At 34.2% G+C, this 15,973-nt stretch overlaps 1 protein-coding gene across 3 annotated transcripts in view; it reads right to left on the bottom strand.

Moving 5' to 3' along the window:
* The window catches only part of KNTC1 (kinetochore associated 1), a 32,638-nt gene extending 16,719 nt beyond the window's left edge, over nt 1-15,919 (bottom strand). For 2 of the 3 annotated variants that reach the window (XM_415157.8, XM_025155680.3), the window contains exons 1-35: nt 15,889-15,919; nt 15,437-15,574; nt 15,208-15,328; nt 14,692-14,807; nt 14,209-14,281; nt 13,939-14,016; nt 13,377-13,411; nt 13,044-13,154; nt 12,173-12,266; nt 11,884-11,936; nt 11,537-11,649; nt 11,053-11,107; nt 10,739-10,837; nt 9,740-9,783; nt 9,562-9,627; nt 9,369-9,444; nt 9,135-9,260; nt 8,942-9,031; nt 8,514-8,579; nt 8,024-8,088; nt 7,412-7,523; nt 6,717-6,860; nt 6,437-6,493; nt 6,252-6,353; nt 5,361-5,477; nt 4,762-4,905; nt 4,371-4,469; nt 3,866-3,969; nt 3,606-3,711; nt 3,073-3,207; nt 2,184-2,303; nt 1,442-1,511; nt 1,298-1,365; nt 782-1,074; nt 72-244 (exon numbers count right to left, since the gene is read on the bottom strand). In XM_415157.8, the coding sequence (XP_415157.5) occupies nt 72-244; nt 782-1,074; nt 1,298-1,365; nt 1,442-1,511; nt 2,184-2,303; nt 3,073-3,207; nt 3,606-3,711; nt 3,866-3,969; nt 4,371-4,469; nt 4,762-4,905; nt 5,361-5,477; nt 6,252-6,353; nt 6,437-6,493; nt 6,717-6,860; nt 7,412-7,523; nt 8,024-8,088; nt 8,514-8,579; nt 8,942-9,031; nt 9,135-9,260; nt 9,369-9,444; nt 9,562-9,627; nt 9,740-9,783; nt 10,739-10,837; nt 11,053-11,107; nt 11,537-11,649; nt 11,884-11,936; nt 12,173-12,266; nt 13,044-13,154; nt 13,377-13,411; nt 13,939-14,016; nt 14,209-14,281; nt 14,692-14,807; nt 15,208-15,328; nt 15,437-15,574; nt 15,889-15,894 (3,469 nt within the window). In that variant the 5' untranslated portion in view covers nt 15,895-15,919. The remainder of the gene's footprint in view (nt 1-71; nt 245-781; nt 1,075-1,297; nt 1,366-1,441; nt 1,512-2,183; nt 2,304-3,072; nt 3,208-3,605; nt 3,712-3,865; nt 3,970-4,370; nt 4,470-4,761; nt 4,906-5,360; nt 5,478-6,251; nt 6,354-6,436; nt 6,494-6,716; nt 6,861-7,411; nt 7,524-8,023; nt 8,089-8,513; nt 8,580-8,941; nt 9,032-9,134; nt 9,261-9,368; nt 9,445-9,561; nt 9,628-9,739; nt 9,784-10,738; nt 10,838-11,052; nt 11,108-11,536; nt 11,650-11,883; nt 11,937-12,172; nt 12,267-13,043; nt 13,155-13,376; nt 13,412-13,938; nt 14,017-14,208; nt 14,282-14,691; nt 14,808-15,207; nt 15,329-15,436; nt 15,575-15,888) is intronic. The other variant, XM_015275578.4, reaches the window with a different exon arrangement.
* Between the last annotated feature and the right edge of the window lie 54 nt (nt 15,920-15,973).

Raw genomic sequence — 15,973 nt, 5'->3', positions numbered from 1 at the left:
CAGGCATATATAGAAACTCACTTTTGGTTGGTTTTCCACTAGTAACACAAGTAAGTGATAAGATTAATTACCTGGACTACATATTGTAGCTGCCTGACAAGCCATTTCATAGATCACTGCAGGAAGGTTCATGTCTTCAGGAGTGTTCATTGGAACATCACCCCCCAACATATGACAAAGCCTTTGACAAGTTGAGAACAGTAGCTTCCCTGTTTCTTTATTACAGTGATTTTTGTAGAAGTTCCTATTAAAAAATGAATTTAAAATGCATATATGTATATATAAATGATAATAAGAAATACATTAAATGTTTTCATTTGATCTCTCTGTGAGGGAGGTAGTAGTAAGTTTAAACTATCTGACAACCTAACCATGAGGAAGAGATAGAAACCATGGAGTGGTATGCATGGTCAATGTACAATGGTTTTCTTCTATCCATGTAAGCTGAGCAGCTCTCATAATAGTCACTTAATATTCTGTCTTGCTTATCTCTCACTAAAAAAGTTGCAGGAAATCTATTACTTAGCAATCATGTTATAGCAAAAAAAAAAAAGTCAGTTTTCAGAGACAACAGCTTTACATTCATGTTACATTACATCATGTTACTTTCATGTTAAATTACAAGTAATTTAAGCATATTTTTTAAACACCCATTTTTAGAAAAAATCAAAAAAATCCCTCATCTTTTCTCTACACATCTACTTCCTTTTGCAAAACATCAGAAATACTACAGAAAAGTGCATTAAAAGAGTTAAGCTTTTGAAAATCTCTGCAGTTTTACCTGCATATTTTTACAGCATCTTCAACTCTTCCAGCACCTAACGCCCTCAAGGCCAATGTTGTTCCCAGCTCTTGCTCTGATCTTTGCAGAAGCAAAGCCATTCTGTACAACCTTGACTCAGTAGAACAATTCTTTAATTTACCATCTTTTGTTTTGCAATTCATTGTTTGCTCTTGTCTAGATTTTGATGGATATTTGTCAGTTTCATATGCACTTATGTGCTTCTCAAGAAGTGTAGACATCAGTGTAGGATTCCCAAAGTCTTCAACTGAAAGAAAGATGTTAAAGTCTTCCTGTAATAAAAAATAAGATGGTTATTTGTATTCATGTAGCTTCCTTTAGAATCAGTTTTCTAGATTAGCTATAGAACCATTTGGAAGTCTATTGAAAATATAGAGACCTTAGGGATGAAAAAAAATCCATGCAGATAAATTATGAATAAATTTTCAATATTGTAAGAACAAGTGCAATAACTACAGTAAATGAAAAGTAGTTTCAAACTACAGAGATACCTACCTGTAGGGTAGCAAGTGTATTGAATGTTTTTAGGTTTGCTTCGCATTCATCCTTCTTCAGAGGATTGTCTGTTGAAGGGGGAAAAAAATTGCTTTCTGATTCCATTTACAAACAAAACGTAAGATGTTATAACTTAGAACTCACCTTTCTGAATTTTGTACAGGAATTTGAGGATTTCTACGAGTGTTTTTGTCATAAACATTTGCGTTTTTTGCTGCAGAGAAGGGAGAGGTTAACAATTGGTTTGGTCAGAATATTGCCAATATAAGATAGCGAACCTTAGGCTACCACTCTACTGAATACTATGCAGTATTCTGCAAGTGTCTTAATCAATGGAAATATACAGCTATGAAATATTTGCTGTGTGCATGTGTTTCACTCAGTCTTTTAGTTCTCACATGAGTTTTCAAAAAATCCCACTTCTCCTCCCTATGTTCTTCTTTCTCCTTACCAGAACTACTCCCTAAAACAACTGCTAACAATAATTCTTTCTGTGGTTGCAAGAAAGTGATGTGTACTGTCAGCTGTGAAGCTTTGAATGACTTTGGTGGCAAAGCCACACCAACAACTTTTAAATAGATACTTTTCCAAGCAATTAGAGGAAAAAAAAATAGGAAAACGCATAGGACTAGAGGCATAATAATAAAGCAGGATTTATAAATAATTGAATTAAGTTAGCTAAGACAGTGTGTGGAAATGACTTTAAAATTAATATAATTGTATTGTGGACAGAATCAGAATAAACTCCAGTTGAGACTTCAAGAGGTTCCCTAGTAAAACCTCCTGCTCCAAGAAAGACCAGTTCAGCATGCTTTCTTGTTGGAAGATAGGAGATAATAACATATAAAATAATGCACACAATTGACAGCATTTAATGACTTGGTACCTCTTCAGAATTATCTGCTTTCCTCTGTAGTACCAGCCTTCCCCATACAGTCAATCTCTCTGCAACTTTCTCAGCTTCAGCAGTGGTCAGAGATTTTAACAAAGTGAGAGATTCCTCTCCCTGCAGAGGGAGGAGGAAAAAAAAAAATCAAAACAGATCATTTATTTATAGGAAAGCTATGCACTTCCTTACTTTGATTATTCTGCTGACAAACTTCAAACTTCATAAAATACCTTTTAATTGAAACCACTCAGGGTGAAACCATCAAAGTTTTGAGGCTTTCAGTAAAATGTATGTGCTTCCTTGCTAAGGGCTCTAATAAGCAAATTAAAACACAGTTTTGTTCATTGGCAATTATGCAGTGTTTTTAGAACATTCTTCGATTGCCAATAATACCATGACCTAATAAGACAGAACAAGTGCTAGCATGGAAAACTCTTTGCAAGGAAGTTAAACTGATTCCTTAATAAAAACAAACCAAACCTTTTTATGTCTCAGCAACAAAAACAGACAACCACAACGTATAAATGTAGTCACACCTACTAAATGTAGTAAGCAAAGTTAAAAGTTTCAAGTCAGGGTATCTGAGTAATTTAAAGGTAACTTTTTCTTCCCTTAGCAACATCTTAACTTGAAATTTTTGAGGCAAAAAGCCCCGCAGAAGCTGTTTTGTTTGGACATAAATATTCAATACTGATTTACAACACTTAGGCATATACAACACTTGTTAAGTATAAGCAGTTATACGTACAATTAATAAAACTGTATTAAAATACCAGTATGTAAACTGCGTGTAAGGTTTCAGCAAGCAGTGCAACTGTTGCTGTTTATTGAAAATAGTCCACAGTGTCTAAATATCCATACCAACTGACACAAAGTATTTTAGTACCCTTTCTTTGTCAATCAGGTCTATCATCCTCAGAATGTAGACTTCTGTGGTGGGTAACATATATGCTTCTACCATTTTCAAAGCATCCTCCAAAGAAGTAGGAGTGTCTTGTTTAAGAATGTATTTCACTAGCCTCTGAGAAGAAAACAGATATGGAATTGAGTTTATTCATTTATCAGATAAGGGAATTCATTTATAAACTTTACTTCTGCATTGTAATTATACAGCTCATACCAAGCAAATTATCCACAAGTTTAGAAGCTCAATCTGTAGATAGAAATTCATTAAACATAACTAGGATTAAAATGGGCTTGGGGAAGAAACTGTAGTTGATAGGAATGTATGAATGAAAAACAAAGTTTAAGTAAGTTATGAAATCCAAACAGGACGAAAACAGGGATAACAAATAGAAGCTACACATTGTTATGCTCCTTTCCAAAATCTGGCTTTAAATACTTGCATGTTCTTTTTTTTTTTTTTTCAGGTAAATTTAGGATTTTTTGTTTGTTTAACAGAAAGTGCTGATCATTTACCATTATCATCTCCTTGTCCTTTAAGAGATTAGTGTCTCTTATGCCATAGGCCCGCAAAAGCTTCTTCATTTCCATCAGTCGGTAACTTTCCTGCAATAACTTTACTCTGTGGACAAATTAGACTACTATTAATTTATTTGTTACATATGTATCTGATGTACAGAGGTGACCAAATCATATAGGTAAAATTTTAAATAAATTAAATTCTAACTGAAAAGTAAACATAAAACTGAGGTATAGTCTATAGGATGTTGTCTTACTTGACATGATTCATTTCCAAATGCTGTTTTACCAGCTGCTCTACTGCTCCACTCCATGGTACCACAGCACCATGCATTATCTGCAGAACTGCATCAAATTTCAGCTAGAAAAAGAACATGAAAAGCTTACTCATCAAAATAAGTTACAAGCTACTCCTTGAAGTATTGTTCACCTGTGATTCTTTAGGCAAGCACTTGACTTCTTAGCCCAACCTCCATTGTGTGACAAGTATTCATTATCATAATGTATCAAACTAGATTAGAAAAAGATAGAAGTAATTTAATGACACCACAGACCTTCAGACGTGCAAAAGTTGGTGAGTTTTCTATGTGATGATATCAAAATTACAATTAGATTCTCAAGCAAAGAATATCAGAATAAAGGGACAGCATGATATTTTTTTCCTCTTATCACTTATATAAACATGTTCTCATGTACTTCCATAAAAATTAGGTGCTCCATTCTGAATTGATGTATTAGAGCTATTTTATTAAACATACTTACATCTGTATCAGAGATACAACCAGTGACAGCTATTGCCTTTGCCTCCCATGCAGTTTCAAATACAGAAGCAGATCGTGTACGGCAACGTTCTAGCAAATCCTGCATGTTTTGATTAAAAATTAATAGGATATTCTAATTGAAAAGGTAGAATATATTATATTGTAAAACATAGTCCTAAAATATTACAAACGACAGAATGTTTCTAGGCATTAAGGGACAGATATTCTCTCATATCTGTTTACTGCCAAAATAGTTTCAGTAAGTTTGCTGATGGCAGTAAACAAACCCTGAAAACTGATTTTAAAATTCATGTGTAAATTGATTATCAGATTTGTTTACTGCTTACTCAAGTTTCAATTGGTTTATTCAAAATGAAAAAAAAAAAGTGTACCTTTATATACTGTAAAAGAAGTTCATCCTTTTGGAGATTGTGTTCACAGAGGTAAGGTTTTATAAACTTATCCAGAATAGATGGGACAAGCTCTGGTGCCAGAATTTTATCAAACATACGAAACACGATAGTAGTTGTGTTCTCCTGGGCAGCAAAGTAGAACAATGCAGTTTTAGAACATCACACATTTTAGTCCATGATCCTTAACGTTTCAAGTGACTAATTCAACATGCAGTACCCACTGCAGGTAATTAAGGTGCTAGTTCATCATGCCTTTACACCAAGTGAAAGGGAACACCCAGTGTCTCTCTTCTACAAAGTAATTGTTCAGCTGTACTTACAATTTCACTCTTGCTAATGCTTGGTCTGCAACTCAGCCTCTATTACCTGTACTATACTGCAAATCATGGGGTTTAAGTCATGCTTTTCAATAGCAGGTATCTTGTCACATTATGTATCTATACCCCTTGCGGAAACAAAAGTTTATAACAAACACTGTATCAAATAGTCTCAGCAGCTTATGAACAAAAATGCAACTAATCAACTCCTCAGAACAGTCCACTGCTCAAAAGTACTTCTTGAAGTAACTGTGGAATTACCTTTTCAAAATCACAGAGTGCCAGTCTGCAGTTGTATTTTCTGTAGAGATCTGTCAGTTCTTGTAAATCGTTTACCAGTTTCTTCAACCTATGTACTTCTTCACAGTCGCTACATTTCTGAAACGGTAATGAGAAATGAAACATAAGGCTTGCTGCAATCTTCAATTTTTGATGCCTTGTAGATCCATAGAATCTCCAAGATTGCATGCTGAACCTTCACACAGCATACAACAAAGCAAATTAAGTATATGTTAATTTCCCTAGTTTCCATTATGCACTTCAAATCTGAGATTCGCAAGACTAAGACAGCAGATCAAAATACAGAATGTCAGTGTTTTCAGTTTTAAGAATGCACACCTGAGTAGCTTTCTTCTTTCTTCGCTATCATAGTTTCCCCATTATAGTTACTAGTACAACATATTGAACTTCTATTTATGCAAATTCAGTATTCATATCCTTACAGCTAGCTTATTTTTATTACCCATTTTCTCTATGCCAGAGCATGGAGAAAAATATTTCATGAACTGCAATCTGTTTCCAAAAATTTTGACAGAAATGAGATGCTTCTAATTGAAGTTCATAAGAGATATCTTTATTGAAATGCTTCATAGTACAGAAATTTTTGTGTGTATTACAGAACACTCAAGATTATTATTTGTATTTAGACTATTAATGCATGAGTTAAATGATATAAATGTTGCATTGATGTTTTTTTTTTTATCCAGTCTTTAAACCCAAGATGATTGGAATTAAGTTCCTTCCTTTCAGGGGAGTAATTCATTTTCCATCAAAAGCAGCAGTGAACTAATAACAGCTTGTTCTTCCACTAGCAAAGAGCGTATGTTCTAATGTCTGAGAATAGCAAATCTTTTTACTTCCTGTGTTTCTTACCAAAGGAGTCCACTGGCCAAAACTTGTCAGATGCATTTCATCTTGATTTTTACTCGTAAAAAAAATCTCTGCCATTTGGAGTCCATTCTCTGGCCAGTTTGCCTATTCAGAAGAAATTGGTATCAGCAAACAGTACTGTACATATAGAAATACAAGACAAGCAAAGTTTCTACACCATGACTTACCTTATCAGTTAATTCAAGGTTGCGAGCACCTTGTTCCAGCCATTTGGCTAATACTTTCTGTAATAGAAACAGTTATCAGGAGAGTTATGTTGCCTATCAAAGTGAAATTTGCTATTAGAAATGTGTTTAAAAGGAAATAATTTAAAATATAAGTTGTAGGAAAAGGAATTCATTTAAAAACAGAGTAGAAAAAGGTTCTGAAATTCAAAAAAGTAGGTCTGACTATAAAACTACCTTAGTTTCAGAAAGCTATGTCTTATATTTATTGAATCAGTTCTACCTGCCCCTTTGGCACAACTCTTCTTAAGAAGGGAATCACAACATTTTTCAGCCACAAACACAGTTCCTTCAGGGGAACGGTGACATGGATGGCATTAAGCAAGCTCTCCAGCATTTTCTCATCAAAGGTGTCTTCAAAATCTGCCTAAAATTTTAGAACAGAACAATTACAAGCTTAGGGAGTATATATTTATCAGATAGTTTGTAATGTTACTTCACTAATAGAAAGAAACAATAGAGTTCACAGATACAAAGAGAAAAATCTTAGCAGTTATAGTTAGAAATTAAAAAATAAAATAGTAATAATAATAACAAAAAAGCCCTGCTCACAAAAAAACAAGGCTACTGTTTAAAAGACTTAGCTGAAGCAATTTCTTTTTTGCAAGTTATGGTGGGTGGACCACATCCCTTTACTTCTGGGCTTGCTTTATAATTCTGTCTTTAAGAAAACAATTGACCTAGAAATTTTCATTCTTATATCAGAGATTCCAGTTTATTCTTAAATCCATCTTTCCATCTTTTAAGGAATGAGATGGAAATTGAAATGTTGTGACAGTAGATGAGATTCTGCTTTTGCTTCTTTGAGCTGTTTTGTAACAGTATTAGCCTGATTTATTTCTTTTTTAAAAAAGACTGGAAAATTTAAGAGGCTTAACATCCTCTGTAAGTATGAAAGATAAGTTTATGGTGTTTCACCTGATGCCTAAGCCAGAGGTACTGTGCACAAGATAAATTTCCTTCTTCTAGCTGAAAAAGGATATTCTTTAAGACATCTTCATTATTCAAGAACTCTGTCCAAGCAATACCACTAGAAACAAGAGAGGAAAAGAAACACTGTTATTACACCCAGGCCCTGGAAGTGCTCAAAGCCAGTTCAAATGGGGTCCTGGGCAACCTGACATAGTGGGTAGCAACCCTGTCCAGGATGAGAGGATAGGAGTCAGATGAGACTGAAGGATCCTTCCAACTCAAGCTATTCTATGTTTATTATATGGTAATATAAAGGGAGGTGCAGAGGAGGTTCTCAAATCTTTTATAGTTTGTACTATATGCTGTAAGACACATGCGGAGCATTAGATTATGTGTGCGTATATAAAATCACACCTATCTACAATCAGAAAATTAAAAAAACTGTACAAGATATTATCTGTTGCACACAATATATATTTTCAGTATTAAGGCCAACTCAACCTCTCTGTGTTATCCCTTCTCTACAGTGAAAGACCAGAAGCCCAAATTTAATTTAAATGGATGATATTAAACCATTATAAATAAATTATCTTTAAATCTTAAGAAATAAAAACAAACCTGAACTTCTCAAGTCCAAAAGCTCCATAGAAAGTTGTAAGCCTTGCCTGAGCTCTCAATACCTGCTGAATGCAGACGGGAGATTTAAGGTCAAAATCTGGCTTACTAAACAACATTACGTGTGTAACGTGTAAGTTTTTTTTAATAAACAGTTACTCAGAAATTTCAATTCCAGGAGTAGTTTACATTAATTCTCTTTGAAGTATGAGTGTATGAGTGCTGTGCAATATGAAATAGGCCTAATTAAGAAGTAAAATAAATACATGAAAGCACTTAAAGCTGCTTCTTTCAATTTCTATAGCACTGAAAAATGAATCTTTTAATTCAAGACTGAAGGAATCACTTTCCTCTGAAAATTGTCAATATCATGGTTCTCATTTAATATTTTAAAACGCAATCGCACTTAAAACATTTAAACTTCTATTGTATAAAACTGTCCATCATAATTGTTTACTATATGTTAGTGTAAGGCCAAAAAGTTTGTCCTCACCTCAGTTAGGGATACTAGAGTCCCATCAGAGGGTGAAACAATGGTTCTATCATCTTTCTTCAAGATCTGAAACAAACACATGAAATAGCTTGGCATGTATGTGAGAGCGGACATGCATCTCTGATTCTATTTGACAAGGCAATAAAGACTAAAATAATGACATACTTTTAGATTTTAGTCCACAAATTAGTATGTAAAAGGAACTTACAAAGGCTACTCAAAACTAAACTCCTGTCTCTGGTCTGAAAATAAAACTGTAACTCCTTTTTAGCCCTTAAGAAATAGCAAGAACAAAGTTGCAACAAGTCTTGATTTCTGATTGTTTTTCATAATGCAACTTTTGGAATGACTATAACTGGTTTGAAGGTATCCTCCATCTCAAGTTGCACAGAAGCATGTAATACAAATTGGCAAAAAAACAACCTTACCCTGACTTTAGCATAGTTTAACATTTCTTGAGCAGTTTCATATAGTGGCCATGGAGCATTAATGCAGTAATCCACAACAAACTGGCTATCCTGTTTAAGGAAGGAAATAATTTGAATTAATTTCAAGCTCCTTTGTAATTTGAATTACTCTATTAGAGAAAGAGGGCAGGAAGGGGGGGAAAAAAAAAAAGACCTGAATTTTGTGCAGGTTTTCTTTGGCTTCATTCACATAATCCAGCAAGACTTCTTGACCATAACTTCCAATGGAGGCTGAAGCTAGCTTCTCTAAAATAGTGTTTGCTTTTACTTTGTATACAAGCTGTTTAAAAAACAAACAAAAACTTTAGTTTTAAATTTGATGTACTTCAAGCATATTTAGTTATGCTAATTAATTTTCAAATGTCTTTATCAAGAAGGGTCAACTTACCTCAACATCGAGTCCAAATTGTATAGCAAAACTCTCTGCCTCAGTGAATTTGTGTTTGTGAAGTAAGCGACTTAGTCTAGGGGTGAGATAAAGTTATACTACTGTAATATAAAACCTCTCAAACCACAAATTCAACTCTCAACCACAAGTCAAACTACAGATGACAGTAATTAAGCTTCAAGGGAAAGCGTACCTATTTTCTGGCAAGGCTTCAGTTAAACTTCTCATCACAACAGCAGAAACTGGGCCTTCAGGGGGCCTGAAGGTGAAGGATAACTACATGAGTTTATCAATTCTAAAATAACTATACGTTGAAGTCATCTGCATTTTAAGGTAACAGTGACCAAGTAAGATGCAAAATATTATCTTACATCTGATGATTTTCATGAATTCCTTCCAAGAAGTATATCGTATCCTGCAGTATATAATAACAGAAATCATTAGGTGGTGGAGTAAATCAGTCATAAGATAACAAAACTGTAAAGCATTAGGTGTTTCTTAATATGGAAGCAAACTTGTTTTTCTCTCAGACGAGTACTTTTTCTTTAACATAAGCATAATTCTTGGATGGTTTCCACCATCTAAAATTTCTGAAGCTATTAAGAGGACACTTCACGCTGAAACCACTCTACTATCCTGGTACTTTTACCATCAGTACATCCTCCACACAAGTGAATCATCCTAAAATTACTCTTCACTCTTTCATTTTGTTTAAGCCATAGGCATGTCACACTGTAACCACATTACAAACTATGTGAAGAAGGCATCTCTGCTATGTTCCACAAATGTCAAGGTATATATTACATTTCCGACCTTGACTGTTCCATATTTTCTCTTGCACTTTTCTGCCATGTGCTTCATACAAGACGAGCAATTTCAGCAGCTTTTAATTTTATTGCATATTGTTATCCTCTCACATACCCACTCCATCTGTCTTTCTAATACTCCTAATTCACAAAATTCTTACTGTCTTTTTTTAGACTTCATTTGCTAAAATCCTTACAGGGAAACAGTTTAAACAGAAATGAAGTAGTTCTCTCATCTAAGTTTAAGTAAATCCCAGATAAGCTCAGTGTGTTTTTCTTTGCTGAGAGAATTCTAGACTTCATACAGCATTTAAATCTGTAACAGCAGCAAGAAAATTTGGCATTAGTATTAAGTATTGTAATAGTCTGGGACATAGATAGCATACTGAACAGTTCTGTTATCTTTTTCTCACCCTTTAGGGACATGATTTAACTTTTCTTTGTATGGTACCTGCAAAAAGTGGTTCTAATCTATAAGAATAACACATTACCCTCTTTAACAATTAAATCCATTAAAGCAATTATATTTATTTCTTTGAAGAACAACAACAAATCTAAACCTACTGTGCCAATCCCACTAAGGACGAGTGAAGAAACAATAGATACTTCCAAAGAATAGAGCTGTTGCATAGTAGGTAGTGCAAAAACCATTAAACTTCTCATCTATTAAAAAAAAAAGAGAGAAACAAATCAGATATAAGTGATTTAGATATGTTGGTGAGATTGATGTTTATAAGAATCCAGAAATGATTCTGCAGAGTTAAAACCTTGAACAAACTACTGAAATAGAAAAATCAAACAGCAGGTCATCATAGTAAGAAACCAATGCACATTTCTGCTTAACAACTGAAGAACAGAATACAGGTAAGGAAACAGACCTGTTTGTTAGTGGATGTTGTCATGACTATCAGTTTAACGCCTGCAAGCCCTTGCCTGTAGAATAGAAGAAAGGGAGAAAAAGAATACTGTATCAGTCTTTTGCCTTACCTATCTTACTGTTTATCTGTCCCAAATACAGATGAAGTTCAAACTAAAATTCAGACTTGTAAGCAACATTATACACCTTATCACAGCTTATTCTAGACGAGCATTTCTAAAATGATGTATGTTACATTCAAGCTCGCTTAGCAGTAAAAATAGACAAACCAAGGAAAAAAGCAGTAAGTGCCAAGGTTTTCTTGTCTCCAGCGCAGAGTTAACAATGCCTAGAAGTCCAATATTTTGCCCTGCTGACTAGGAAGGTTTTGACAAAGACTTCCAAAAAAATAATTACTATAGAAAATCAAGTATTTGTCTATTGTTACAGGAAATGTGCTACAACTTCTCGCCTTTCAGAACTGATGCTATAGTACTTTTACTTACTGCATGACTGAAGAAGAATCAGACTCTGTGGTGAGAAGAAATTCTTCAACATGTATTAAAGGCCAATCCCAAATTAAAGTAAGAGAAAAAACATCCCATATGCTTAAAATATTCTAGAAAAAAATAAAAAATAATCAGATATAGGTTTCCTCTTTTTTTCATTGAGGATATTTTTGGTCTTTATTGAGCAGAATATTAAAGCTTAAGTAATGACAAAAAAAAACCCTTAGTAAGATCAAGATGCTCAAAATAAGCATCTTTATTTAATAGAAATGTGTTCTCAAAGTTATTTCAAATTATTTTAAGAGCACTGTAAAATGAAGACTAAAGCAAACTGTTGCACGTACCTCTGTATCTAAAACAAACAGCAGATTGTCAAGAACTTGAAGTTTCACTGCATCTAAAAGAAATAATGCATAATCATAAGTTTATTATTTTTCTTGAAAAGTGTATTTGAAGCAAAAACAATTTCCACGTGCCACCGAGCATTGGAAGCAGATATTTGTCTTCACAGACCTGAGAAGTTTCATTAGCATTTTTACTAAAACCAGCAAGGTATCTGAAAGTGTCTGATTTTCTGCAGCTACATACGAATTCCACACTTGTCTGTAAAAACAACACAAAAAATGTCATTACCTTTGATCAGACTTGAGTCAGCAAAGCTTCGAACAGACACCAGGTTGTTGGTAGCGTCTACCTCCCATTTGGAGAGTACATAATCTCCTTTACCCTATTAGGAAAAACAAAGTGATGTGAGATTTATGGGGTTACATATTATACATGTGACAGATTAATCTCTCCCATTGACCTTTAACTTATAAAACACTTGAAAAATTGCAAAACTATCTTAAATTTTATTTTCAGTTAATATTGATGTTCAGACAAATGCTTTTTAATTTAGCCTCTTTCCCTTTTCAAGAAAGTTCTTTATTATAGTAATTGTCTCAGTCCACATTTCAAAACATCCACTTTTCATTCCTTCAGAATATAAAACTTAAATGTACTCTGAGCATACTGAGGAGTGTTGCATTGAAGTCATCAGGTGTCAGACAAAGTTAATGAACGCTAGAAACTTATTTCTATTCCAAAATAATATTTCAAAATTGCCCATTTATAAAAATTTTTATCAATTCCTGTACTTCATACTAAAGTGTTTTGTGTATACTACTATTTTGTAGCCTTTGTTGAGTGTTGGAAGATTCTTCCTACCTTTGGTTTTCCAAGCCCTAAAGCAAGACTACAAATATTCTAACCCTGTACAAGTTAGGAACCACAGTGATTTACAGTCATACAGCCAGAGTGAAAATATTTTCCCTCATACTGTTCTGAAATAACAGTAGTTTCCTTACTAAAAAAAGACCGCAAAACTGGTAACTTTTAAGTTTACAATGAAGGAAATTAAAGATGGTTTAAAAAGAATGAATTTATTGCACAAATTTTGTTGTAGATCAACAAATGCTATCATTGATCCCATAACAATTCTTACAAATGTATTAATACTACTTACCCCAATTATCATGTGGATTTTATTTGCCAAATTACTTATCACAAAATTCTGACAGCCAAGGCTGTGATATTCCTCTGTGGCAATGAAAGCTGTCTTTATTTGTCCTTGTAACTATTGGGACAGAAGATGAAGGGAAAGCAAAGAACAGAGGAAAGAAAATTACTTTAAAAACAGCAGATACATTCTGAACTTCTCACTTCTGTGAACATGAATTACTTTTTCTTTTTTATGAATTGTAAAAATAAGCTGGTAAATTTCCAATGGAACACACAGAATAAAGTCTTGTTACAAACTTTGCACTTTAACACAGATAATAGAAGTCATATTTCTTACCTTCATTGCTGCAGCCATATCCATCTTGTTAATTGCTATGTTAAAATAATATTAAAAAACACATCAATGTTAAATAAGCTTTTTAAAAATAAAATTTGAAAAGGCCACTAAACATCATATAGGATAGTATAATCCTAGCCTGACTAGTCTGAAAGAAAGATGAGCCACTATCCTTGACAAGATCTATTTCTATTGATCACAATATGTAGTTTCAGAAAATCCTAACTGTGCTTATGCAGCTTTAAAATTTAAACTTGTTATCAGTGTTCTTCAGTGCAGTTCAAACTGCTGCTATGATATGAAATTCTGCTTCTATAACATTCAGTATTTTTCTCTAAAGAAGTAAATAATGAGAACACAACTGAAGAAATTACTGGATGAATTTAAAAATACTTTTTTATAGACTTACCTATATACTGATTTCTCTTTAAAAACCAAACTAAGGCTAAATAAGCAATCCTAAATCAACGTCTTAACCCAATAGAAAGGTGCATGTAAAAGATCTTTAATACTGCTCTAACTGCTCAAATTGAAATCCCATCTGGCTTGTAGATTATCTTACCTTCTTGTGTTTTAGCTAGTGGGAGACACATAATGCAAAAGAAGCCCTTGTCTGTGAGAATGAACATATGATAAACACCTAAAAAAGCAACAAAGAAAACAACAAACCAACAACAAAATACAACACAAACTGATCAAAAAGTGCATCTAACATTTGCAATGCAGAGTAAAACCGCATCTGCTTATCTTTCTTGCAGCCTCCTCTTTAGAGATGTTAAAAAGGGAACAAGATCACAAATAATGAGGCAAGAAAAGTTATCAAAATACTTACCTGCAACTGCTGTGTCTTTTTCGATAAAGAGATTTAAGTAGGTCTTTTCACTTGAAGACGTTTCAACCAAAATCTAAGGTGGAATCAATGAATCAATATCCGTGTGTTTCATTTAAAAAAAAAATCTTCATTTGAAATACTGTTCACCCGTTTAAATATTAATCTTTTTTCTTTCATGAAGAACTCATGGTTTATACATAACTTTCCTCATTGTATATTTGTACAGAACATACTATAAGTAATTTATACACAATATTCCTTGCGTATGACTTGTTACTTATAGCAACAAAAATGACCCTTTAATCTGGTTGTTTGTTCAAACTAAGAGACTTGTTCAAAACACAAGAATACTTCTATATAGATATATGGGAAAAAGAAAGAAAAACAAAAGCAACAAAAACAATAACAAAACAAAAAAAAGCCATCAAGAACCCCTGATAACAAAAGATTTGGAACAAAGTTAGGATAGAACAGTTACTGTACCTTAGTCAGCAAGGTTTTTTTTGATGGAATGTGAACAAGATGGATATTGCCACTTCTCTCACCAACCACAAGGAATTGTTTTTCTTGACACATACCAACCACATCCACATTAGTATCTGAAAAGTTCCATGCCATGATGTCAACTATTAAGAATTTTATTAGCAGACATGCGTATTTGAAACACAGAAGATGGGCAATATGGAGTTCCAGATTTCTACTAAAGTATTTACTTTGATAAAACTAAGTACAAGAAAGGGCACAGAATGAGTGGCTTTGCTCTCCACTATTCCCATTGCAGTAAAAAGTTAATAAGCATTCTAATTCAGTTGTACGGGAATACTTGGTTAATGACATACAGAATCCCATTTCTTTATTTAGTTATTCATTGTGACAGTTCATCTTACAGGGCAGATAGATATGCAAGATAACTGACATGCTTTCCTATACAAAAAGACCTTTTTTTTTTTTTTTAATTTAGTTTTGAGTTCAAGCTGAATTCTAAAGTAGTGAACTTACCAAACTGAATGTGCAGCTGCAGAGCCTGTCCTGTGCTGTCAAGAAGTACCACTGATCTGTCAACAACGATAATGCTGCCATCCCTTGAGCTGCATGCATACAGCTGAGGATTAACTGAGATCTAGGAACAAAAAGATTGTTACACATAATAACTGAAACACTTCAGAAATATGACAGTGCTCCTCACATATATGAGGAAACAGAAAAACACAGCTCTGAGAAATTCTACCTTTTCTGAAGATGTTATTTGCAGCAGTGAGTCCACTTGGTATAAGGCACTGCCACATTCCTGGCCTAAGCACACAGAGAGCTGCTCTCTTCTTGTGTCATCGTTCACCAGGATTTCGATATCATTCCACATTGTCACCTATGATAATCATACAAGCAAGAGAGCTTTAAGAAAATTAGACAACTGCCTATAAATCACTGGCTCTGTTGTGGTTCTGCCTGTAAGAGGAAGGATACTGGGATACACTTTGTAAAAGCACGTTGAAAGAATACAGGATTTATTTCACAAGAGTAATGAAAGGGGCGCCCAGCTGATCGCAAGGGCAGGCCCGGCTGAATACAACTGAGGGAGGAGAGGTTTTGTGCCGTACGCTGGATCAGCGACAGAGAACCGTCCTCACCACACAGACTATCCCCCGTCCCCTCACCACAGCGCAGAAGCCGCTAACATACCAGCATACTCAGCCGCCATAGAGTTTCAAATTGGCGGGAGCGCGGCTGCCACTACAGGTCGCGGCGTGGGTCAAACTTCCTCGAA

This window comes from Gallus gallus, chromosome 15, assembly GCF_016699485.2.
Source record: "Gallus gallus isolate bGalGal1 chromosome 15, bGalGal1.mat.broiler.GRCg7b, whole genome shotgun sequence".
In the NCBI taxonomy this organism is placed as follows: Eukaryota; Metazoa; Chordata; class Aves; order Galliformes; family Phasianidae; genus Gallus; species Gallus gallus.
This window is presented reverse-complemented; position numbering and strand designations above follow the sequence as displayed.